Genomic DNA, 25533 nt, shown 5'->3' on the forward strand with positions numbered 1-25533 from the left:
ATATACAGCGTAAAACCCAGGAGCCACACAAACCAATGCCTGAAGAGGAGCAGAGCCCCCGCCTTCACAGGCTCATTCCACAGTTGTCCTTAAGCTGCCTGCACTGCCCACGCTGGGAGAAGCTAACTATGCACTGATGACCTGGAAGTACAGCCATGTCACTCTCGGCAACTTAAAGAGGTGCTGATTGTGCAGTAACACAGTTGGCTGCAGCTTGCAATGCAGCGGCTGGTCAGACCCCTGACATCTCTGAGCCTCGCATTTCCAGAATGCAACACTACCTATGGCCTGAGTGCTTCTATGAGGGACCCATGAAGGGCTGTCTGTGGCTTTGCTGGAGGAGGAAAGGGAGCAAGTGCGTGGACCTCGGAGGTGCACCGCAGAATTCCAATCTGCCCTGGCAGCTCACTCAGGCCCGCCCCAGGCCTCTGCAGAGCATGCTGAAAATGCCCATAGGATGCGTGTAAACTGGGAGGTAGGGGTGAGCCATGTGGGCATGGCCATCAGAGTGTCTGCCAGAGCCTCCATGGCCCTTCCTGAGGAGTAGGGCCCCTCTAAAGAAGGCAAACTGGTGACAGGTTCCCTAAGTTTGCCACCCCTCTTTCCTTTCCTCCACACTTGGGAGTTTCTTTCCTCCCACCTAGAAAGATAGCCCCGGGATTCCCCCAAAAGGCTCACCATGGAATGTCCACAGGGCACCAGCTAGCCAGAGGAAGTGGCCAGCAGCGGACCTCAAAGGCCAGGCCCAGATCCCTCTACCATAAGACAGTCAAGTGGGCATTAGAGCTAGGTAGGGGCAGGAGGTCCTACCCTGGAGCTCTCTATCTCCTTTGTACTTCCACTCCCCTGTCTGTGCCCCTCCCAGAAGTTGTATTCTAGCCACACATAGCAGTCAATACGGTAGGGCGTAAGAGGACATGTATGTGTGGCGAGAGGCAAGTCCTCAGCCTGTCTGCGGCAAGCATGGCCAGCAAGGCTTTGTGGGCAGGTGGGTGAGGTGCCTCCCAAACGGCTGGGTTGAGCTGGGCTTGCCGATGTCAACAGCTCCCAACCCTGTACCCAGACGCCAGGAGTTGGACACGAAAAACTACCGCTGTCACCTCGGGTCCTTAAGGCTCACAGAGCCACAGCAGTTGAGGGCTTCACTAGGCTGGCTCGGGAAAAGTTGCTCAACTGCATTATGACCCCGCTCGGGACCGATATCCAGGACAAATATCGCAACCTCCAAGGCAGGCTGTCTGCCAGCTCCCTGCATGGGTGGCATGGAAGCCTGGGCTACAGGATGCTCTAGTCCATGAGTGTCTTCCCGGGGTCAAGGAAAAATGCTCATGCAGCGTATGTCCAATTGTGACTTGGTGGTTGCCATTGAGACGGTTGGTGGCTTCCAGGATAATGACAACCATGCTTCCTTCATTCCATTTCCCTCTTGCTCATCAACTGTACACCAACCCAACCTTTATTATAAGTTTCCAACAAAATCAGTCTTGTCCTCTACTATTTAGGCTGTCCAGTGAGGCACAGGCCACTCCTGTTCTGTCCCAAATCACCACGGTGAGCATTTAATAAGCGTCCAAGGCCACAGGCAATGGCCCTGTGACCCCACTGGAAGTCAGGAACTGTCCCAGAGAAGAGGCAGTAACTGAGTCAGGTCTACTCTCCAAGGGCAGCTCCCAGGCAGTGCTGTCCGCTCACCAGCTCTCTCCCTATCGGTCTCTGGTAAGAGAATCCTGGCAGGCAGGGGCCCTATTGTACCCTGACACCTCATGCAGCCCAGACGTGTGCTGAACACACTGGTGCAAAGCTGATGATGGAAGCAAAGGCCCATGGGCTTCAGATCTGTGCCTCTGTGTCTTCAGGGCTCAGTAGCCCTCACCCTAACATTAACCGTAACCACAACCTGGACCCCTAACGTCAAATCTAAACCCATTCCACCCGTGTAAACTAACAACTATGGAAATTCTGCTGGCCTGGTCTCCACTCTGCACAGCCAGCATTCTGTCGCGAAGGCTGGGCCAGGTGGGGAGACGATGCATGGACTCACATAGCTGATGGAGGCAAGTGGGGTCTGCTGCAGGGACTCAGCAGGGACAGGAGGTCACCCCACGCACACTGCAAAAAAAAAAAAAAAAAAAAAAAAAAAAAAAAAAAAAAAAAAAAAAAAAAAAACCTGGGCAGAGTAGGCTGAGGCCATAAAAGCCCAGAAAATCGGACAAGAGCATTGTGTTGACCTTCCACTCGCTGTGGTGACGGCTCTTAGCCTTCAAGGGCCAGCCTAGGGGGTGGGGAAGATGCCCAGCCCTGCTTCCTGCCTGTTCCAGGCTGGCCAGGAGCCCTAGCGCCTGCACAGGAAATAACAGTGGCCCCCAGAGGCCGCCCAGGCAGGCCCTGCACCGGTCAGCCAAGGCTGCCGGGGAGGGAAGGAGGCCATTGTCAGCCTTTGTTTCAGTTTCCCCAGCACTACCCAGACTCCAAGAAGCCAGGGAGCTGACAAAACTTCCCCTCAGCAGCTGTCCAGCCTCCCAGTCTCAGCCCTGCAGACAAGTCTGCCAGGTCCCTGGGCTCTTAAAGAGGCAGGTGCAGGGTGAGAATTCAGCCATGTCAAAGCTGAAGGTGGCTGTGCACGGGACAAGATGGGCCAGGCAGTGAAACAGGCAGATGGGTAAGGAAGTCTGGCCAACCCTGGGCCCAGCAGCAGGGATGAGTGGCTGGGAGAAAAGGTCTAGACCCTGGAGGCAACAATAAAGAAACTGAAGAAGGGAAATGGAGAGCAAGGAGACACTGCATATCCCAAACACAGTGGTATCCACCTGACCCTGAAAAAGGGCCAAGGGACCATTTGAAAAGTAGGCATCAGCTCCCCATGCTAGCCAGCACAGCTCTGTGGACAGGAGAGGAACCACTTGTCAGGCACACATTTGCAGGTGTCTTTGTGGGGATGGACACACAGTTGAGCATGCATCGATGCATGCTACATGGAAGGGCATGTATGAACGTGTACACACTGAGGAACGTGCACACATGAATGTGCCTGTGCATCACGGGGAGACGGAGGCTGTGTGTGCAATGCTCAACAGAACTCTCTCACTCACGCACAGTTCCTGGCAGGTTCCCACCTGTGACCAGTGACTACTGTGACATCATGAAGGCTGTCAGCCCATCCTAGGACAGGTGCCTCACACACTGAGCCCCGGACTCAGCTCAGACAGAAGCCCACCAACTGTGAGGCAGCCCACGGATCTTTACTACTCTAGACTCCAACGGCCATCTGTAGGGTTATGTACACAGGCTGTAGGTACCCTGCCTGGCACTGAGTGACTGCTCCTTGGATGACAGTTACTAATGAGTCAGCACTGTCTCAGTTCTGCAAGCCTGAGGAACACCAAGGCCCTGCACCCTGAGAACGGTGACTGTAAAAATCAGTATCTGTCTGATGTGGCAGCCACTACCAAGGAACAAGGACAGCCATCCATTAAAGCAATCAAAACGCAGGATGGAGCAGAGGGTATAAGTTATGTAGATGCAGTGATAATATATGAAGTTCTCAAAAATACTTTTTTTTAAAAAAAAAAAAGCATTCAAAAAGAGAATATGCAGTGTGGACAAACACAACTTCTCTGAGCAGGACAGGCTGGGCAACCAGCTTATGTGTGCACATGCGCACCGTGTATAGTCCTGTCGAGTAAGGGGACAACAGCCAGAGCCCAGCAAGCTGCCTGCAGCCTATGGCTGATGCATTATGGACCATGACCAGAAAGACCCAGAGGCTGGTCCACAGAGTGTCCGCCTAGGAAGCCAGGACCAGCCAGGCTGGGTTGACCTTGGCCATTTCCCACCAGGTGCTGGCTCGACCTCTCCACAGTTCATGCTAACCACGTCATGAGCTCAGGACTCTGGTCTCATTCCAGGTCCTCTGCACCCCCATGCTCCTCTGTACCCCAAGTAGGGTTGACACACCAGAGGTGGTTCTGAGGCCTGCCTGGGAACAAAAGTGAGGTGGAAGGGACACGGGGGCTGTGGTGAGAGGGAGAGGGATCTGAGCTACTCACCACCTCAGCTCCAAGCTCAGAGCGAAGGTCCAATGCCTGCTTCTCCATGTGTGGGCCACAGCAAGAAGGGAGCAGTGGACACCAGCCCCTGGGGACTGAGCACTGCACATAGAGCCCCCGCCCCCAGCCCTCACTACCATTCCCACTTTAGATGAGGAAATGGAAGGGCCTCAGGGAGATAGAGAACCTAACTCTAAAGTCACAAAGCTAGTGAGTAGCTAGAATCTAAACCTATACTTTGTTCTTCTCAGAGAGGACAAAAATCTGGCCCTAAAGTGCCCAGGGCAAATACAAAACAGGAAAGATACTGCTCTAGACCTTAGCAAACACTTCCTGCCCACTGCTGTGCCTAGACTGGGATCTGGAGCCAGAGAATGGGAGCAGTACCCTGGGAGCGACCGAGCTGGGATACAGTGGTGAGCTCTTCAGTCTAGCAGTGGCAGTAAGGACAGGAAGCAGGAGGCTGGCCCAGCAGCACTAAGGATGGTAAGAAACCATACCAGGGTCATTCTGGAAAGCTTCCTGGAGGAAGTGTGGTTTAGGCTGCTTCAAAAGACAAACAAGAATGGCACCGACTGAGGTCCCAGGAAGAGAAGAGACTGGTGCCTGGTTGGATCAGTGGCATCTCTAGGACAGCGTCAGAACTACAGTATCTCATGCATGTCTGGCCCTGCCGAGTCACAGTCAGCATTTTGACAAGGGTACATGTCTGCTCATATGTTTGGGTACAAACAGTGATGGCACAAACTCCTCCAGGAGGCAGAGGCTTAGCAACAACCCACAAATGCATCATCACCACACATCCCACACACCTCTGGGGCTGGTGCTGTTTAATGACCAGGCTGACTGTCAGCAAAGATCTACATACAGGCTTCTGCGTCCCCCTGCAGGGTTCCCGGGTCTTTGGGAAGGGGTAATGACACAGAGGTGATGCCCTCTTGTAACTTCCTGTGAGAGTCACCTGAGCTCAGAAAGAGTAGAAGCATCACCCCATCCCCCAATACACACCCTCTGGGGTCCCCTGAGAAGCCCACCATCACCAAGTGGGAAAGTACTGCATACTGGTCTTCCCAGGCAGACAGATCTGAGTCCACGGACCAGCAGCAGCTGAGCACTGGCTGGGCACTAGGCTGGGGCCATGTACCAAGCGGCAGGAGAATGCCCACATCGAGCTGAAAAGGGTAGAACCGAGCAAATCAAGGTCCGTGCTATGGAAGTGAAATGGGTAGCAGAGAAACGGAGCTCACAGGCTCCCTCCTTGTGCCCAACATGTCTGGCTACCGGCACATTCATGCACACAGATGCCTGAGCTCTGCATACATAGGTGCACACAGACCCCTCAGAGGTAGTGCTTCTGAGTGTGACCCAACAGGAGCCAAGAAGCTAAGAAGTACCCCATCCTCAGAGCTAGGCCATGTCTTACCAGGGAGCAGAACCAGGTAACAGGGGCACAGAGGCACCAGGACCTCTTCAGGGTCTGAGCCAGGGAAGCAAGAACCTGGAGACACATACACACACTCACTCACTCTCACACACACAGAGGCAGGCAAACACACACGTGTCTATGCCTGTGTGCACACATGGCAGATGCCCTACCTCATCTGACTACTCACCATGGTAACAGAGTGGCCCCCTCTCAGCTCCAGTCATCACCTGAAGGCTTCTGAAGTCCCCCGTGCTGTTGGGAAGCAGGTCTAACAAAGGCCCCGCTCAGGCCAGCCCAGCCAGGGGGCCTTCCAGCCAAGCAGCTGACGCATGCCCGCCATGCTCCCCTGGTGAGCTCAGGGCCACCATGTCTTCCTACCAGCCTGCCTGGCTCCACTTAGCTCAACTCCCCACAGACTCCCCAGCCGAGCTAATGAGAAACTCCCCAGCTGGCCCTGTATAAAAACGCATTTCATAAGTCTTTAAAATGGTAGGAAATTCTACATCTCTTTAGTGCGACTTTCCTGTTCCTTGAAAATGTCCCCTGGTCCTCATCAAGAAGACGAGGGGAGGGGGACAGAGCACAAAAGGTGGGCCACACCCTCCAGAGCAGCAGCGGGCTCCTCTCAGAGCCCACAAGGCCCTGGGGCAGCTGCCACCATGGGGCATAGCAAGGGAACTCCCAGCCAGTGCCAGAGGGACAGTGTGGACCCCAGGGTAAGAAGCTCAAGGAGAGGAACCATATGGGGAAAGCAGGAAAGAATGGGAGCGTCAGTCTTGATTGCCTTGATTTGAGAATGGAAAGGAAAAAGTGAGCCCCAGTGTGGTGGCTCCCGCCTGTCCTTCCAGCCCTTGAGAAGCCGGGGGGGGGGGGGGGGGGGGGCATATCAGCTACAAGGCCACAGCTGGAAGCAGTGCAAAGCACTCCACACCTGAAGGCCAGCACCTGCGCCCTTCCTCGAGCAAGAACTAAGGTGGAAGTCCTTGAAGCTCTGTTTACTGGGAGCAACAATGGAGCCTGCCCACTGTCACATCTACCCAGCCTTCACCCAGGTTGAAGATCCAGGATATAAAGGACATGGAACGTGAAAGGCATGAGCGGAAATTCTGGGTGAAGCGGAGGTGGGGTGTGGGGTGTGGAGGGGGAGGCTACAATCACAGGCTCTGTGAAGCCCCTGGAATCAAATAGTTCACACTCTGACCAAACAGAACCAGAGTGGCTTCCACTCCCCACCCCGTAAGGTCCACTCTTCCGGACCATTCCCCTTTGAACCACCTAGCCAAAGCTTGGAGGTGACAGACTGCAGGAAGTGGGGGCTGACCACACCCTACCCCTTACCAGAACAGGGCAAAAAGGAAAAAAGAAGCTCTACGTGCTTGTCCCCAAACACCCAGAATGGATACTCAGCCCCTGGTGCTAACCTCGCAGTCAGGCAGGTCCACAACATCCCCTGCAACCTCCTCTCCCCATACCCGACAATTCAGAGTGGCAGGAAAGCCTGGAGAAGGCGAGGGAAAGAAAGTGTCTGTCAGGACTCAATTTTCGCAAAATCTCGACTGAGCAGGTATTTCCCAGGCAGCAGCCAAGGTTAGACCAGCTCTAGCAGGACTCTTCCAGTGACCTAGGAGCCCTGCACCAGTGCCAACCTGTCACTGCATCTTTGGGCCTTTCTACAAGGGAACAACATTCTTACAGGCAGGTCTGCCATCTATGGGTGAGCTGTGAAGTTCGTGCATGAGCTGCCTGGATTCCAATCCCTGCTCTGCCGCTTCTGGCTGTGTGGCCTGGAAGCAATCAGAAGTGTCTCTGAGCCTCACACACAAAGGTGACAAGATCCAACTCAAGAGACATCTACTACATAGCAGTAACGGCTTCTGCCTGCCAGGATGAGACCAATGACCTGGCAAGAAGGCTTCCGACTCTGACCACAGGGCAGCATCAATAGCCGCCAGCGCAACGGCTGATTACAGCGAGTGTGGCGAACCTCAAGCGTGTGCGTCATTATGCCAGAAGTAAATCTCCTAATCTGTCCGGGCAGGTCAAGAAACATTAACCAGCAGATTCACCATGCCCCACCCATCTCCAACCAAGGTCAGCCTCCAGACCTTCCTCCTTCTGCGTCTCCACGACTCCGGTGCATAGAAGTCATGTCAGAAGAAAGCCTCCTCGTGGACCCCGAACCCAGCTAGGAGAGGGCACCATTCAGGGACACCAAGGCTAGACAGTGACAGGAAGGTGAGCACCTCTGCCTCTGGGCTCACATCAGTGACAGACATGGAGACAAAGAAAGAGGCACACACTTGGCTGCTTCCTCACAGCCACGCACCGCAAAACTCAGACACATCCTTACCAGAACTTTCCAATGGGCTTTCAGAAGAAAGAGGGGCCCTGGAGAGGGGAATGGGATCCCATCCACACTGGGATGGACAGGAAGGCAGGAGGAAGGGAGGACATGGGCATGAAGACAGGTTCAAGGTTGGAGACCTGAACACCATCCCAAACACGCCCCTTATTACTTGCAGCCAGGCTGAGAGCGACTGATACCAAGAGTTTCTTTGGCCGAAACAATAATTTACAAGTTGTTCAAAATGAAACTGCTCCCTTCTCCCCAGCAGGTCAACCGTAAAGGCCATGAGGAAAGGAAAGACGCTCACACCTCTGGCAGGACTGTGAAAGGTCCAGCTGTTCTGCAGAACAGTCCAGGCCTCTCACAAAGTTCGATTCCCTGATACTGTAGGACCCACCTGATCACTCCGCCCATGGAGCCGATGGCAGGAGTCCAAACAGAAACTTGCACGAGAATATGAATGGCAGCACTGTGCACAGCAGCCAAAGATGGGAGCACACAGCTAAAGTTCATAGACAGAAGGATGATAAACAAAAGGATGTCTACCTAGACTGGGGATCTAATTCAGTCATAAGGGACAAGTGCCACACAGCCTGTGCTGAGAATCACTATGCAGGTAAAAGGGCCCAGTCAGCACTGTCCAGAGGTCAGCAGCTACGGGCAATGTCCAGAAAAGGCAAATCTAGAGGGATGGATGGGTAGCTGAGCCACTACCCAGAACGTGAGAAGTGGAAGAGTAGGAAAAATAGTTTTAGAGGTGCAAGGCTTCTTCAGGGGGGTTCATAGATTACCCAACTGTGACAATGGTCCCATACATCTCTGAACATGAGAGCCACAAAAGTCCCCTTTAAAAAGTGAGTAAAATGATCTCAAAGCTGCTTTTAAAATTGAGCTGCCATTTTTGAAAAAAAAAAAATCAACTGTTTTATCCGAAACTCAGCTCTCTGTTGCTTCTGCAGATCTCAGACGTCCCGCAGTTCCAGGCCCAGTGTCCCACAGCACAGCCAGCAGCTGGGTGACAGCTGCCTTCAGCAAGACCTGTATCACGTCACCTACGAGTTCACTTGTTCTACCACCAGGAGTCTAAGGGGAGGAAAGACACTCTTGGCTGTGGTCCCCAGAAGCCTGGAGGAGGAGGAGTTCTGGCTCGGTCACCTAGGAGTCTGGGGAAAGGGCTGTGCTGTATCACCTAAGAGTGTAGGGGAAGAGAGAGTTTGGACTGCGTCCCCTAAGATTCTGGAAGGGAAAGAGGCCTCCCTCTGGCTGTGACCTCTAAGAGTCTAGGGGAGAAAGAGCTCTGGCTATAGCTCCCAGAAGTCTTTGCCATTAGCAAAGATCACCCATGTTTCCAAGGAGTTCACACCTCAAGCTGGCAAGCAAGCGCAGCTGAGATCATAAGCCCCTCTTGCAATCACACCCACTCATTGTGGGTGTTCAGAGGCTATTAAGGTTCAAAACAGGTTCAGACTGCTTCAGACTAAAACGTCTGTTCAGATACATAACACACACACCACATGGACCACACATAGCTCACACATAGCCCATACACAATACACACATAGCCTCCACACACTACATATGCATAGCCCACACACACCATATATATATCTATATATATATATACATATATAGACATATATACATATATATAGATATAGATATATATACATATATAGTCCCAAACAAGACACAGCCCAAACACATATCATATATGCACAAAACATACACAGAACACATACCATATACACGTACACACAAACATTACACACATGATCCATGGATCCATACATATCAGATACATAGCCCCCAACACAATATAAACATAACCCACAAAGACCATATGCACACACAATACACATAGCCCACACAACCATATACATACAGAGCTTCTATCACAAACAGCCACAACCACACACACTCACACCACATACACTACACATAAATAGCCCCTACATACACAGACAGCCTCCATGTTAACAAAACCACACACACTACAAACAGCCCACACACCACACATGTGCACACACACACAGACACACCCTCAAGCACAGGCCTACATCCCATGTACATACTACACACAGATTTCATACATAGCCCCCACATACACCATACCATACTCAGTACATACACACTACACACACACACAACAACTCACATAAGTACACACATACTCTACATGTATCATAAACACCTCTCTCTCTCTCTCTCTCTCTCTCTCTCTCACACACACACACACACACACAAATGCCATACCCTACACACTCAGATACATCACACACACTTGCCAAATACGCACACCACACACACCACACACATATACCACCGTTTCCAACACCTCTTGAGTTTTGTGGGTATGAAAACCAAGATCTTAGCCTGGGGAGACGCCTCATCCAGTAAAGAGCCCCCATAAGCATTAGGACCCAAATTTGGATCTCCACGACCCAGGTAGAAGCCAGATGGGCTTGGCAGCAGTCCTGTAATCCCAGCACTCACAAGAGGGAGACAAAAATCTCCAAAGCAAGCTGCAGACTCAGACTAATCAAAACTGCGCTCCAGGGAGAGACTCTGCTTCAATATATAAGGTGGAGAGCCGTCGATAAAAACACCAGCTCTCAGCTGCAGACTACATTCACGAGCACACACACGCACACGCACACACACATGCACTCACACGCACATGCGCACACACACACATACACACATGCACACACACTCCAGGATCACAATCACATAAGAAACTGTTCATTTAAAATCCCACACTGCTGACCCTCTACCTCAGCCCTGAACAGGGTTTCCCAGGGCTCTGCCTAACAGCGGGCCTGTGCTTGCCAGTCCAAAGGCAGAGGCATCCCTCACCAGGTGGAGAACACTCGATACCTTTCCATTCTGTCCCTGCCAGGCAAGACCAGGTCCTCCTTCGTTGTCAGGTCCCAAATCAAGGACATAGAGGGATCAGGCCAGCTGTCCCTAGGAGGGCTACAGGGTCCAACTAGTGGGAGGCAGGGGAGGGCAGGATTGAGCACATGGACATCTCACCCTCTGGGTCTCTATCCGAGTCCTCCATCACACATCCAGAGCCAGGGCACAAGGGGCAGCATGAACCCCAGGCCAGTGGCCCCACGCAAGTGGCCGCCTGATACCTTCTGCTCTGCTCCTCCTGGTCACCATGTGTTCCAGGGACCAGAATGAAGCCACGTCCTATGGACAGGGACTATACTCTACCAGCGACCCGGCCAGAGTACTCACAGTGCCACCGTCAAGTGTGCTTGGTTCTCCACCTCCCTGCTAGATAGGCTAAGGTTGGATTGCTTACTCTGGATACAAAAGACCAGTGCTCAGGTCCCCACTGCACAGTGCTCTGGCCACTACACTAGTCAACAGCCTTAAGGGTCAACACCCTACCCAACCTGGAAAATGAGGACAGTGAGTCTCAGTCTTGTTGATGGTAGCTGCGGGGTGGAGACGGTCTGCTCCCCATGTTCCTCAGTGAAACCTGTCTCCATTTGCTGGTATAGCCAAGTGGCAACGTCTCAGTTTAATGACAATTACTAGACAAAGAAGTTTCATCTGGGTCATTGGCCCTGCCCGCCTCAGGTGACCCGAAAACCATCCCACAGAAAAATGATAGTATATACGCTGGAAAGAGTGTCCCATCACAGAGCAATGAACCAACGGGTAAAGCATTCACTGTAATTGGCACGCACTAAGTTACATGCCTAATAAATGTGTCATCGCACACACAGAGGGCTGCTTGCTGCACTGCCTTCATCCTGTCTCAGGGTTACAGCCAGCTCACAAGCCTGCTCTCAGGGCCCCCAAGTTCCTTCATGGCCCAAGTCCAACAGAACTGGGAAGGAGGAACTACCACATGTCCTATTAAAAAATCATCCCAACACACCAGAAGGCAGCAAAGCAGTCCACAGCCAGCTCTGGCTTGTCCACATCAATTAGCAGGTGGCCCTACACTCTCTGGAAACACAGAGCATGGTGGCCATAGGGTCCCTAGGATCAGGGGGGGATTCACAGGGGCACATGGTGCATGCTTGGCTCTTGAGTGGAAACTGGAAAAATTCCACATCTCCCAACACTCCTGGGAGCCAGAGACTGGCCAGCACAGTGAGGAGTCACAAGTACAGGTGACACTGAGCACTGGAGATGTCACTCTGCCTCCTGCATACCAGAAGATGCCTCACTGACCTGAGCTGCAGTCTGCGAACCTAACGCTCTCTTCACATCACAACCACTACCACACTGCTTCCCTCACACCCCAGCACTGTTTCCACCACAGGAGTGAGGACAGCAGACACAGACAAAGATGGTAGCCTTCTTCCAGTAGAGGGTGGGGCACGGCAGGTTCCTCTCAAGCCTGGCATAGCCTGACTTCACACACACACACACACACACACACACACACACACACACACACACACACAAGGACAGAGTCTTTCTACATAACCCTAGCTGTCTTGGAAATCACTATGCAAACCAGGTTAGCCTTGAACTCACAGAGATCCACTTGCCTCTATCTCCTGGGTGATAAAGGCATGCCCAGTCCAGTCTTACTGTATTTCAGCAACCATAATGCATGCCTCTCTCGAGCACAAAATGAGACAAGGACAGCACTAACCGATGATCACACCTTTGTTTCCCTCAAACTAGAACATCCCCATTGCTCAGGCTTCCAACAAGTCTCCCCCATGGTGAGAGCCTCTGTCACAAATAACAAGGGCAACAGACCATTCACAGACATTAGAAAACCCAGGTCATCTAAGACTCCGTGGGCTCCAAGCAGCACTCTGAGCTTCTGGGAAGGCACTAGGCCAGAAGCAGGGGGCTGGAAGATCAGGGGCCAGTTCTCAGTTGTTTGGAAGCCATCTTCAAGATTTTTGCTGGGGCACCAATGAGATGGTTCAGCAGGAAAAGGTGCCTGCCACACAGCCTGGAGATCTGCCTTCAATATCCAGAACCCACACAAAGGTATAAAGCAACGGTTCTCAAACTGTGGGTTGCAACCCATGTGGAGGTCGAACAACCCTTTCACAGGGGTCACCAAAGACAGAGCTTTACATGACGATTCACAACAGGAGCAAAACTACAGCCATGACGTAGCAACCAAAATAATTTTACAGGTGGGGAGGTCACAACGTGAGGAACTCTGTTAAAGGGTTGCAACATTAGGAGGTTGAGAACCACAGGTACAAAGGGAAGAATCAACTCCATAAAAGTGTCCTGCACAACACACACACACACTAATAACAATAAATTTAAAGACTTCTGCTGAATCTAAGTATTACACTTTGTCAACTCAGTTTCTTCAGTTAAGTGAGCAAGCCTTAGAAGTTATACATGTAGTCAAAGTCACAAATCAGATGTGCAACTGTCAATGTGTAGACCTGAAACGTGTACCCTTTCTCCTTCTGGCCTCAGCTTCCACAACTGAAAGAGAAGACTGGATGTAAGGATTACCTGCTAGGTCTCATCAGACAATACTGAATGGCCTTTGGAGCCACGTGGATCTGGAGGTAACCCAGGGATACCCCTGGCACAAGGTGGCTGAGAAAGGAACCCTGTCACCTGCCAGACAGAGCACTGGGGCCCAATGCAATGGAAGTCTCTGACTGAATGTAGTAGAACTGGCACTCCAGAGCTCCAGGGTGCCAAAGCCAGGTCCAGTCCCTGTGGGCTGCCTCAGAAGGTTACCAGTGTAAAAAACCCACCCATCAGCTGCTTCTGACAGCTAAGGAACAGCTGCAAGAAGAGAAAACCTGAGGTTGAAAACCATGGTCCCCGACGGTCACATCATCCAGCACCCCATAATGACACACATCCCAAAAATTCAAGCTTGCTCCCCCGTTTTCTTCCCCCGAAGGCGCGGTCTTGGGACTGACAGCCCATCCCAGGGGCAGTAGGAATGCTTGTTTTCATTAGAGTTTCAATCTGCTAAAGTGGCTTATATTGATGCGCTTGGCGAGAATGTTAGTGGCATTCAGAGATGAAGATGCCATGCCTGGCAGTGAAGGGACTCACCACCCATGTAACTTGCCCAGAGGATGGGACCATGGCCCTTGGGAGGAAAGGGGCGTACTTGTCCCCATATGGAATCGATTTTATCGGCCATATGGAATAAATATAGAATCGTGTTGCTTGGGGAAGTCTGGACTAGACACAGGAATGTGACATGAAAAATATCGTTTCTATAACCAGCTGGGTGGCTTTCTGAATCCCTGGGCCAGTCCCCCAAGCCCCCAGCAAGGCTCCGCCAGTCTCCCGGTTCTTACCTGCTGCTGCCACAGAGGAATCCCAGGCCAGCGAAAAGTCCGAGGCCTCCCCCTCTTCAACTGGAAGAGAAGAAAGAAAGGCTCTGAGTTTGGAAGCTGCACACATAGGTCATGGGATAGAACACAAGCAAGAAAAGATGGGAGCATTGTGGCAATATTTACATGCTATCTGCCACCAACGGGGGAGAGCACAAAGCCAACGACAAGGCGGCTTTTGTGGGTGTCGCAGAGATGAAACCGTGATCAAAGGGGCTAGGCCATGTTTGATGGGTAAAGTACAACCGTGCAAGCATGAGGAACTGGGTTCAGGTCCCCAGAGTCCACACAAAGCCGGACACCATTTGCATCTGTAATCCAGGTGTTTTTATGGTAAGGCTGGAGGCAAAGACAGGAATCTCCGGAAGCTCATAGGTCTGGTAGCCTTGTGTACACAATGATAAACAAGAGATCCTGTCTCAAACAAAGTAAAAGAGTAAAAGACAAGGGCCAGCACCCAAGGTGTCACCCTCTGCCCTCCATGTGTACATACGTCTACACACACACCACACATACACACACACACACACACACACACAAATATTATAAATAATAAAAAGTATCAAACATGAATGAGAAATAAGTGCTGTCTCCATTATGCTTCCATAGCCCTCCATCCTGACAGACATCACTTATCAATCACTGCACTGCCTCCAGCCAGACATATCAGAATCTTTCTCTACTCAGAGCTACAACCATTAGTACATAGTTTCTGCTCATGAGCAAAACATCTGCCGCCCACAGAAATGAGGCAAAACTCAGAACAGCCCATAATCTTGCAGGCATTTCCCCTACCAAAGGCCACACTGCCCACCGCTGCTACAAAGGCCACCTTGATAACAGCAAGGAGCAGATATAGTGGCTCCCAGAGGATGGGAAAGTTCAGCGTACTATTCTGCACTTGGAGATGTGACCTGCAGACAGACCTCAGGACACACAGTGGCCTGCAGGTAGAATCACAGCAGCTCATTAGCTGGTCACAGGGCAAGGGAACTCACCTTCCCCCCCACACACACTTCAGCCTGGACCCCACAGAATGATGCCTGATGGAATGAAGCCTCCCCTACCCCAGACCCCAGCACTTGAGACCAGGCTGGTGGGAACAGGGGAGAAACACTATCCGGCATAATAGCACTCTTGTCCTGGAAGCAGTCCCAGTTTGGAGCACATAATAATATTAAAGCTGGGTTATGGACTTTGTAAATGGAACTTTGTTTAAGCCAAAAATGTGCACACATGTTTTTCAGATTTAACAGGCTCTGTGACTCTGCACATGTGCAAGCTGAAGGGACCTGAGCCACCCACCTCTCTGCCCTGGATGCTGGAGCTGGAATAGCTGGGCACCCACTGTGAGTCAAGCAGGGCACTCAGGGCTCCTCGGCTGAGGAGCACCTAAAGTCTCACAGCTAATGAGGGGAAGGTTGGGCTCCAACTCCAGGCGGTCCATGCAGAAAGGGGTCCGCTATAAACCAGGGCACAAAGGACGGACGTGTCTAGAGTCCTAGCCAGCTCAAAAGAAGACAGACAATATGCTAAGTAGTCACCCAGTGAGGGGAGTGGGAGGGATGACTAGTCAGAACCTGGGTTCAAATCCTGGCTCCGGGCCTGACGAACTGTGTTATCTCAAGTCTTACACTCAGTCCCATCAAGGCCTTGACCTTGAGGACAGTCCACCCCACGAGAAGAGCTAACACCAGCCACAAAAGAAAGCAAATGTGCACACATCTACCATTTTGTGCCATGTGGGGACAAGAGGCTGAGGACTGCTGGGTCCTGGGGACAAGGGACTGCAAGGAGGAATGGGCCGGTGAAGCTGCTGAGGAAGGTCAGAGTTAGCGGGCCACGGCGCGGACTTCCTGCAGCATGGACAGTGACCCTGACCACGGCCTTCTCACTGAGGGGCCCGTACACCAGCTGGCCTTGTGCCTAGAACATGAATGTGCTTTTCCCACAGCTGCTGGCATGCAACACCTCCCCACGCCAGCCCTGGCCCACATTCCGCCTTTTGAAGGTATGAGCATATGGCCTTTATACATTCTTGATGAGAAAAAGAAATGCCCCACCTGCCCAGTTCTACTTAAGAACTCTCTTCACTGTCAAAAGCTGTGAGAAGGAGGAGGGTTTCCTACCTGGCCAAACTCTGCGACCCAGTCTGAGTTCCCAACAGGACCAACAAGGACAGTAAGCACAGAAAAAAAAGAAAAAAAAAAAACCTATACCAGATGCTGACTGGGGGGGGGGGGGGATAAAGGGACTGTTCTCTGGGGGCCCAAGGGCCCAGGGTGGGAGACCCCACATCCTTAAACTGGAATTCTACTGCAGAAGCACCAAGAACCCATGAGGGCTGAGCATGTTGGAGATGACCAATCAGTGCAAGGCCAGCCTGGCAGGAGACCACAGGGACTACCCACCATCCGGGGTTGTGCTTTCTGGAGACCTCCCCAGGCTCCACAGGTAACAAGTTTCTGAGATCGAGCATCAGTAGAACCAAGACACACCTTTCTAACCATGCCCAGCCTCCAATGTGTGGGCGTCTGTGCGGAGCAGGGCACGAGAGAACAGAGCAGCCCTCAGCCAAGAAAGAGCAGAAGCTGGTGCAGAGGGGCTATGTCCACATCAGTGCTTCACACAGTCTCCAGGCACCGGAGCAAGCATGAGGCTCACAGAAGGCAGAAGGGCCTAGGAAGAGCTGAATTCACTGCCCAGCAGGGCCCGTGATGCAGCCCCAGACCGGTCATCTTCAGAAAGGCCCTCTGTAAGGAGCCACAGAGACTCTACAGCCCAACATTTTCTGTGACATTTGTTCAAGTAAGATCTGTCACCTGTTGGAAGACCACAGCCTCTCTCTACTGCAAAGTCTCTTACATCTCCCTCCAACAAGTCACCCCTGGCAGCAGTGGGCACTGGGCTAGTTTTGTCTCACAGGGACCTCAAACCGGTTTCCCTCCTGATCCCACAATTGAGCTCCATTTCATATTCAATCTGTGTCCTCAGAGGACGACAAGCATACAGAGGGTTCGAAGGCTCTGGAAGGGCTTCAAACATCAGAAAGCCACATTCTTTCTCGGCTGTGGGATCAATGGCTACCTGAACCATGAGAATGGGTGAGTCCCTCCAGACCCCACCTCTGTAATTCCTCTCTGGGATATGCAAAGTTTGGCCTGTGAACCACGATGGGATTTGCAGTTCCAAAGGTACCAGATCTACCCAGGGCCTTGTGTGCCGGCCTCTGAGCTGCAGACATCAACAACAGACCACAGTATTAAGGTAAGTGAGTGCTGGCGTAAGCCACTTGCTCCTGGCTAGAAACCAGTGTCCTCGCTGAAGGGCAAGGCCTCCCCAACACCTCACAGAGGCAGAGGAGTCACTGGAGACAGAGAAAAGATGTGGAAAGTGGGAGACGGGTAAAGAGAATGGAAAAAGACCCTCTAGTCCAGTAGCCCACTAGCTCAACAGGACACTCCCTCCCTCGAGCTGTGGCCAAGTCAGGCAGGACCTGTTTTGTCATAGGCTGGAGAGCTGGAGGAACGGCACACTGAAGACAAGTTCTAAGGTGACAGCATCAGGAAGTGAAGGAGGAAAGAGAAAGGCTGGCTGAGACCAGAGCCCTGGACCCCAGAACCCATCCTGGGCCAATGCTCGCCAGGACCCTAGAAGACAGACCCCAAGACTGGCTTCTAAACACCCACACAACGGGCATTTTTCTTGGGAAAGGATCATTTTCACCAAGAATTATCTAGGAAAATGTTCTCCCCACAGCACCTGCCAACAAGGTCAAAAACCTCTGGACTCTTTGGAGAGTTATTTTTCCTCCTCTGGGTCATGCTTCTGGATCTTTTTTTTAATGATTATTTTTATTTTATGTGCATTGGTGTTTTGCCTGCATGTGTCTGTGAGTGTCCAGGTCCCCTAGAACTGGAGTTATAGACAGTTGTGGGTTGCCATGTGGATGCTGGAAATTGAACCCGGGTCTTCTGAAAGAGCAGTCAGTGCTCTTAACAGAGGAATCGTCTCTTCAACTCTACTTCTGGGGCCTTAGTAAACTCTCTTCCATTCCCTGGACTCAGGGACTACCCTACCCTTGTACAGGAGACAGTCTCACCATGGCCCCAAAGAGATTCCTGAGAGCCTCTCTATCCCAACAAGAAGTGGTAAGCCCGGCAAGTTCATCTTTAGAGAAGCCATGTCACCCCCACCAAGTTAAACCCCAAGGTCAAGGGACCCTAAACCCAGAGTCTCACTATCAAACATAAAGGACAACCTCACTGTTCGAGGAATGAAAATACACAGGACTGATGGTGGAACTCAGAAACAGGGTGTTAGGCAAGGATAGGGAAGGCCTGGGGCTGACCCAGCAAAGTATGTATTTATTTACTTATAAATAAATCAGCACAGAGACGGCAGAGAGACTGGCCCACCATGTGCAGATGCACAGACTGCTCTGGACAAAAGACCAAGCAAAGATAGGAAAGGGAGTTGAAATATAAAGTGCTGTGCTCACCAAGGGTGCAGCCTGCTGCAGGGCTGTGGGTGCCCAGGGAAAAGACTGTGTATTCCTCTATACAAAGACTTGATAGACTCCTTGTCCAAATAGCACACAAGTGTTGGAATGCAGAGTCCAGCCTGTGAGCATCTCTGAAATCAAGTTTCCAGGGAAGGTGACCACGTTCAAAAGTAAACCAAGCACCAGGCAGAGAAGCTTCCTCCAGACCCCATTCATTCCCCCTCTCTGACACCCTCTCCCCAGCTCCCCAGCACCCGCCAGACCTTCACTGAAGCCTAGAAACAGCAAGAGTGTCAACTCCCAACCTTGGAACCCCATGTTCTCTACCCGCTCTGGTCACTTGCTAAGATGAGGACAACTGGACAGACACAGCAGTACACACCTGTCATCTCAGCTCTCAGGAGGTAGAGACAGGAGCTAGCCTATGGTGGTGGGAAAAGGTGTAGGGAAGGCTGAGTCACAATCTCACAATCTTAATGACAAGATAGGAGGACCAGCATGCCCTACAAAAAAATCTACTTTCTAGAAGCATAAGATGAGACCCAGCTACAGAGCAAGTTCGAGCATAGCAACCTTGTCTCAAAGGTTGAGACACCACCACCTAAAGAAAAAAATGAAAAAGAAAACCAATAACCAGACTTTGTGACTCATGTCTATCCCCCTAGCCACCATTTATTTATTTGTCTGCTTGTTTGTTATTTGTGGTAAACTCCAAAACAAAATATGCCTGTCACAGCAGCATGGTTCAACACCACCACGTTAAGTCATTGCTCAAGTTCTTTGGGAGACTTAGCCTTGAACTGAAGCCCCTACCCAAATGAAGAATCAGAGTCATGGAACCCACAACTGGACCCATCTCCTTCTCCATCTGCACCCTCTTAAGCTCCAGGATAAAAGGAATGGGAGAGGACTGAAGAGGGTGGCAGCTACAGGACCAGCAGATGTGGTGGTGGTGATGGGGGGTGACAGAAGTGGTGGAGGGGGAGGTGGTGGTGGTGGAGGGGGTAGAGGGGGTGGGGGTGGTGCTAGTGGAGGGGGTGGTGATGATGGTGGCAGAAGAGATGGTGACGATGTTGGTGATAGTGGTGGCAGAGGAGGAGGAACTTAGGTATAAAGTCTTTAAGCACTAGACGATGCGGGTCTGGCTAAAGGACTCAGCCACAGAGAACAGCTTTCATCAAGTCCATATCTCTACTGCTGAATGGAGATGCAGCTTCAGAAAGTCCACGGGGTGGATCAGGTCTGTTGCTGAGAACTTCCTTTCCTTCCTCATAAAGTACCTGGGAGAACACACACGCACACGCACATGCACACCCCAGGGGGGGGAGTGGCCACAGCAGCAGGGAAAGCCAGCCTACACAGACCCACAGCAGTACTGGCACCATTCTCACCACCCAACACCTGCTCCCCTTCATCCTCAGGTCCTCCACATGGGCGTCCCTTACCCACCCCCTTTCTGGCAAGGAAGGGAGCCCCAGGAAGCCAACACATCTCCCAGGAACACTACAAGTGGGGCTTCAGCTCACAGGCAAAGAAAAAAGAAGAGAACATGTAAGGGGTGGGGGGGGGAGAGAAGAACCGGCTTTCTCTTGGCTGCCACCCTGGTCCGGTCCAGCCTCAGGCAAGAACAGAAAGGAAACAGACTGCCATAGTCAAGTACCATGTCAACACTAGTGAGAAACAGAACCCAGAGCTGGGAAAAAGCAGAGAGAACAGGGCAGGGGCTAGGAGCCTGAACAAACTACAACATCTTATTCTTCCTTTACTGACACTATTTCATATTTCAAGCAGAAGAACAGACACAGAGAAGTAGAGGGCCCTGGGGTGGAGCAGGCAACACACATACACACACACTGCTTCTCTGTGCAGGTCCGGAGCTGGTGACATAAGAGGCATAGCACAGATCACATGCTCACACCCTTCCCCAACACCTGTGCCAGAACTATGGCACCAGGCCTTTCATAGATGTCACCTCAGCAGCTGCCTGAAAACCCAGGCTTTACTGACCCATCCCACCGACGGTCAAACAACCCCACAGAAGCAACATCACTCACCGCGGCCCAGTCAAACAGATCTAGAACCCAGGTACTCTAGCTCCAGACTCCCCCACAAAACAAGCTGCCACGTGACTAGGTCCTGGATGAGTCAGCTGCTGGGGGCAGGGAGGGGACAGTGCTCATGACTGCCAGAGAGGTAATGCCAGCAAGAAAAACCACATCTGTAGCATGTCACAAGTACAGAGCTTCATCCTGGGCATCCCTGAGGTAGCCTTGGTATTCTGTGCTTCTCTAGGCGAATCTGACATGTGCTGGAGGAACCACTGGTCTAACAGCTCAATAAAACAGGGTATCTGAGCTGGGTGGTAGTGGTACACGCCTTTAATCCCAGCACTCTGAAGGCAGAGGCATACAAACCTCTGAGTTCGAGGCCAGCCTGATCCTCAGAATATGTTTCAGGACAGCCAAGGCTACACCATAAAAACCTGTCTCGAAAAACGGGGGTGGGGGGTGGGGCACCTTTAAATACCATTCTACAGATAAGAAAAGTAAGGCTAGGGGCTAGGGAGATGGCTCAGTGGTTAAGAGCACTGACTGCTCTTCCAGAGGACCCGGGTTCAATTCCCAGCACCCACATGGCAGCTCACAACTGTCTGTAATTCTAGTTCCAGGAGACCCAACACTCATGGCAAAACACCAATATACGTAAAATATAAATAAATAAATAAATAAGAAAAGTAAGGCTAAGCTATTGCTAAGAGCAAGGAGTTGGGACTTGGGTTCTTAACCCTTTGTTTTCCTTCTGCTTCTAGAAAGGAGAAGCTCTGGCTCCAATAGAAGGGGGCAGTTCACCAGAGCCTGGAATCCAGCTCAGACTCTCAGAGTCCTGTTCCATTACCCCACCATCCACAGACTCTCCTTTATCTCCCACCTCACACTCTCAGCTCCAGAACATCCCAAGAAAAGAGTTATCTGTTGGGTATCCCCAAGGGCACAAGCCCCTTAAGGCAACAAGGGAAGCCATGTGAGACACTGGCTTTCTGGGAAGAGTTTAGTGGATGGCTTTTAAGGAGGGAAGGGCTCCTATCTGTAGCAGCCATCATTGCCTGTGATATAAATTCTCCAGATGTGGCCAGTATTGACCTACCCACCCCCATCACTGAGCACTGGGCTGGGGAAGGAAAGGGAAAGGCTGACTGCTTGTGAGTACCTCTGAGGGGCAAAAAAGAAGCAACAAGCTGCATCGGGAACACCCTGCCTGTCCACTCTCTCAGCTCACCCTACCTCCCCTCTCTGAGCCTGCTTGAGAACAACTATCCAGGGTTTAACCAAAGAATTTAAAAGTAACCAAAAAATTTAAGAGCCTGGCCACCTTTTTCTTACTGCTTCACAGAATGAGCACCTGCTTTTCTTCTTATAAGCACATTGTTACAACTTTGCAGAAGGCTGGAGCAGACCCGGAACTGAAAAAGGCAGCGGCTTCTGCAGGATTCCTGCCGCAGCCGCAGCGTGAGTGAACACAGCTACCATCTATTCCCATCAAATCAGAGACAGAGACGTCGCTACTGATGACCCTCTGAGTCCAAGCCCAGGAGGCATGGGGACTAATTTACCCAGTCTCCTGTTGCTAGATGCCTAGGCTGCTTCCAGCTGTTCCCTGCCTCCAGTGTCGATGCTGCATCACACCCTGGCAAACGTCACACCTGGCCAGGAGACTTTACAATGAATTTTCTTGAGATTAGTTCTCAGAAACAGGGTTTCTAGAACAAAGACTCAGCCCTGTCGAGGCTATTAGGACACACTGTCAGTGTGGTTGACTTTCTCTCACCTGGGAAGCCAGGTACCAGAAAAAAGGATTCAACTTTGACCTTTGTCCACAACACTATGAACACTGTCTCAGGCTTCATCTTCCCAATGGCTTTAAGATGTGGGTCCCTCGTTAACCAACGAGGGGAAACAGAAGCTATATACCTCATACAGGCAGTGGAGTCTGTATTTGAATCAGGACCTGAATCCATAGCATACAGCTTACCTCTCCGCTCCACACTGTCTGCCTCTGTGGGGCAGCGACTACCTGAGCTTCCCAGAATGTCTGCACTTTCCCAGAAAGACAGAAGCTGATGGAGAAGGTGGAGCTGAGAGCCCTCTGTCCCAAGCCTTGAAGAGTTTGCAGACAAGAGACAAGCCTTGAACGTGCCAGCCTAAGGCAATTACAAGCCTTCCTTCTTGCTTACAGTGAGACCCCAAGCAATGACTCTACTCCTTTCAGTCTTAATTTCCACATCGTAAAGTGGGGGCAATAAAACTCCCATGCATTTGGAAGACAAAGAGAAATAACCTAGGCAAGGAGTTAGGCTTGGAGTCTCCCCAGAGTGGGTGACACTAAGCAGAATTACCCTTTGTTCCCCCTCTCTGGGGAGCCGGCTGCGCAGGCCCTGATGGCTGCCCTCCTGCCTGCTCAGGTCTCTCCACGCAGTTAGTTGTCTTCTGAAAGTATTTCCTGTCATGCAGTCATCCTAATGTGTTCTTACCGACCCACAACGCGCACACAGAAACATGCATTCATGACATGGCATGACTCAGCGTTGTTTGGATGGTAGCATGGGGCTATCTCCTACTTCGTAGCTGCCCAACTTGGAAGGATGATGACCGCGTGGAAGGCATCAGAGCAGTATTTGGAGGAAGGCATCAGAGCAGTATTTGGAGGTCATCCACAAGCAGGGCTGCATGGAGGCACCAGCTGTGCACCGGGAAAGGCAAGTACCAGGACTATACATTCAAGCACAACAGAGGAACCCAGTATCTCACGCAGGGTGGAGGCAACCTGCTCTCATTCAGAACTATGGCTATTTGAGGCAAAAAGGAAGAAGGGGAAAGTCCCACTCTCTTATTTTTTTCTACTTTTGTTTGAAGAATGGCAACAGAAAGTAGAAGCCAGTACATTTTTATGAGCCCTCAACAACTTGGCCTCTGTACTAACATATCATGCATGAATGTTGAGGCCTTGTTCTGCATGTCTTTAAAACACCCACAAACAGGAAACTGAGGTTCTGATTGGAAACTCATGGTGCATGCTCACCCATGCACACGGGGTGGGAGGCAGATTTTCGCTGGCTGGGGCATGCACACCTAACTACCATCTCTCTCTTTTTTTTCCTTATTGCCCCTTTCTCCAGCTGAGTGGTGAAAAGGATATAAAAACTGTCATAGTCTGACAACTTTGGAAAATGCAGGATGCTAGTGGTGACCATATGCAGACTAGTCTTCCATCCTTCCTGAGAACAGGCGGCCCTTCATCTCCCACACCCACACCCCAAAAAAGCCATTTCCAGGTCCCCAGGGTTGGAGTAATCAGAATGCTTCGCACCCAAGGAGTTAGTATTTTTAGTAAGTCTGATTTAGGAGGGGGGCATTTCATGAGCACAAGTGTGTTGTATGCCCCCCTACTCTGCCCGCTTGCCCACCTCCAATGATTATCACGCCGGTGTAAAGACCTTCAGGATTCCAAGCTTCCCCACCAGCCGCTGTTCACTCATAGACAAGGATTTCCTCACTCAAATATGCACAGGATCTCCAAGACTCACCACACCCAGCACTCATGCCAAGGGAGAGGGGCACACACTCCCTAGCAACGACTTAGAGCAGGAAACTCCTAGGTGATGGGCATTCTCCACACTTGCACCAAGCACAGGTGTACATATATGCACATGCTACACACACACACACACACACACACACACACACACACACACACCACACCACACCACACACACACACACTGATGTTACATTATAGTGGCATTCTGTGCCCAAACTCCCTCCTTCACACATTCCTTAGCTTCCTTCTCACACAACTGGCTGCACTAGTAACCACCTTTGTACTACACCTTAGAACGGACAGAAAAAAGCAATATTTTCCTGAGCCGATGCGGAAACTCAAGGAGTCTGGAGACTAGAGCGGGACAGCCAAGAATTCAAGGGTAGCCTTGGCTAACATAGTCAAGCGCAAGGTCAGACTGGGTTCCCAGAAACCTTAACTAAGATCGGATAGAAAGAAATGTTTTCCTAACCAATACTAGAATGAATGTGACTCAAACTAATGGATAGAAATGCAAATATGAATAAAGACCCAGGTGAGTTGGGCATGTCACAGCTGCGGAGAGCGGCGTGACTGCCAGTGGTGCTGTGGAGAGCGCAGGAACCCTGCATCCCATCTACGCACAGTGGCGGCAGAATGCTGCAAACCAGCGCTGGGCAGGGAGACGGGCACACGGCTCACCCCCCTACCACAGCCCTTGGGGGACAGAAAAAGACAGACACATTTGGTCTTTTAAAGACAGATACATTTGGTCCTCTCTCCGCACCAGGGCTGGGTACTCGGCTCAGAAGCACGGGCCCATTTCACAGACTGCATCATCTGGGCTGGACCAGGGAGTCTGGGCCGCAGGAAAGCGCATGGGAGGTTCAATCTGAGCAAGGCCCCTGAAAAGCCTGTGGATGGACAAGAAGGACTGAAGGAAAGACATCTGCAGCCTTCACAGACCCTTAAGGTCACAGAGTTCCGAGAGAGCCTGTCACTGGTAAGGGGCACGCAGCATCCGACACTCCAAACATGTCTGTCTCATCCCACGGGTCTGAAAGACCCAAAACTTGCCAGATGTGAGCTGCCGAGAGAGACCAAGTTCATTTTTCTTGTGTCCTATGATAATACTTGGCTGTGTTTATTTAACTTTCGGCTTTGGACAGCAGAGAGATGGAACAGGGAAATCAGCTTGGCTCCCTTCAAAACACTGCAGCCCACACATCACGAGAAGACACCCACACAGACGCTCCCCTCCACCCTCCAAGAAGACACATCTGGCCCACTGCTGGCAGGGAGGACCCTTGGGGCTGGGGGAAG

At 51.4% G+C, this 25533-nt stretch overlaps 1 protein-coding gene across 4 annotated transcripts in view; it reads right to left on the minus strand.

Moving 5' to 3' along the window:
- Znf423 (zinc finger protein 423) overlaps positions 1-25533 on the minus strand; it is a 298629-nt gene that overhangs the window by 230616 nt on the left and 42480 nt on the right. For 2 of the 4 annotated variants that reach the window (XM_085682055.2, XM_087900177.1), the window contains exon 2: positions 14098-14157. In XM_085682055.2, coding sequence (XP_085538181.2) covers positions 14098-14157 — 60 coding nt within the window. Of the gene's footprint in view, positions 1-7577; positions 7749-7822; positions 7879-14097; positions 14158-25533 lie in introns of those variants that run through there. The other 2 variants (XM_048428569.3, XM_048428564.3) reach the window with 2 other exon arrangements.

The sequence above is a fragment of the Myodes glareolus genome, chromosome 22 (assembly GCF_982192425.1).
Source record: "Myodes glareolus chromosome 22, mMyoGla1.1, whole genome shotgun sequence".
NCBI lineage: Eukaryota > Metazoa > Chordata > Mammalia > Rodentia > Cricetidae > Myodes > Myodes glareolus.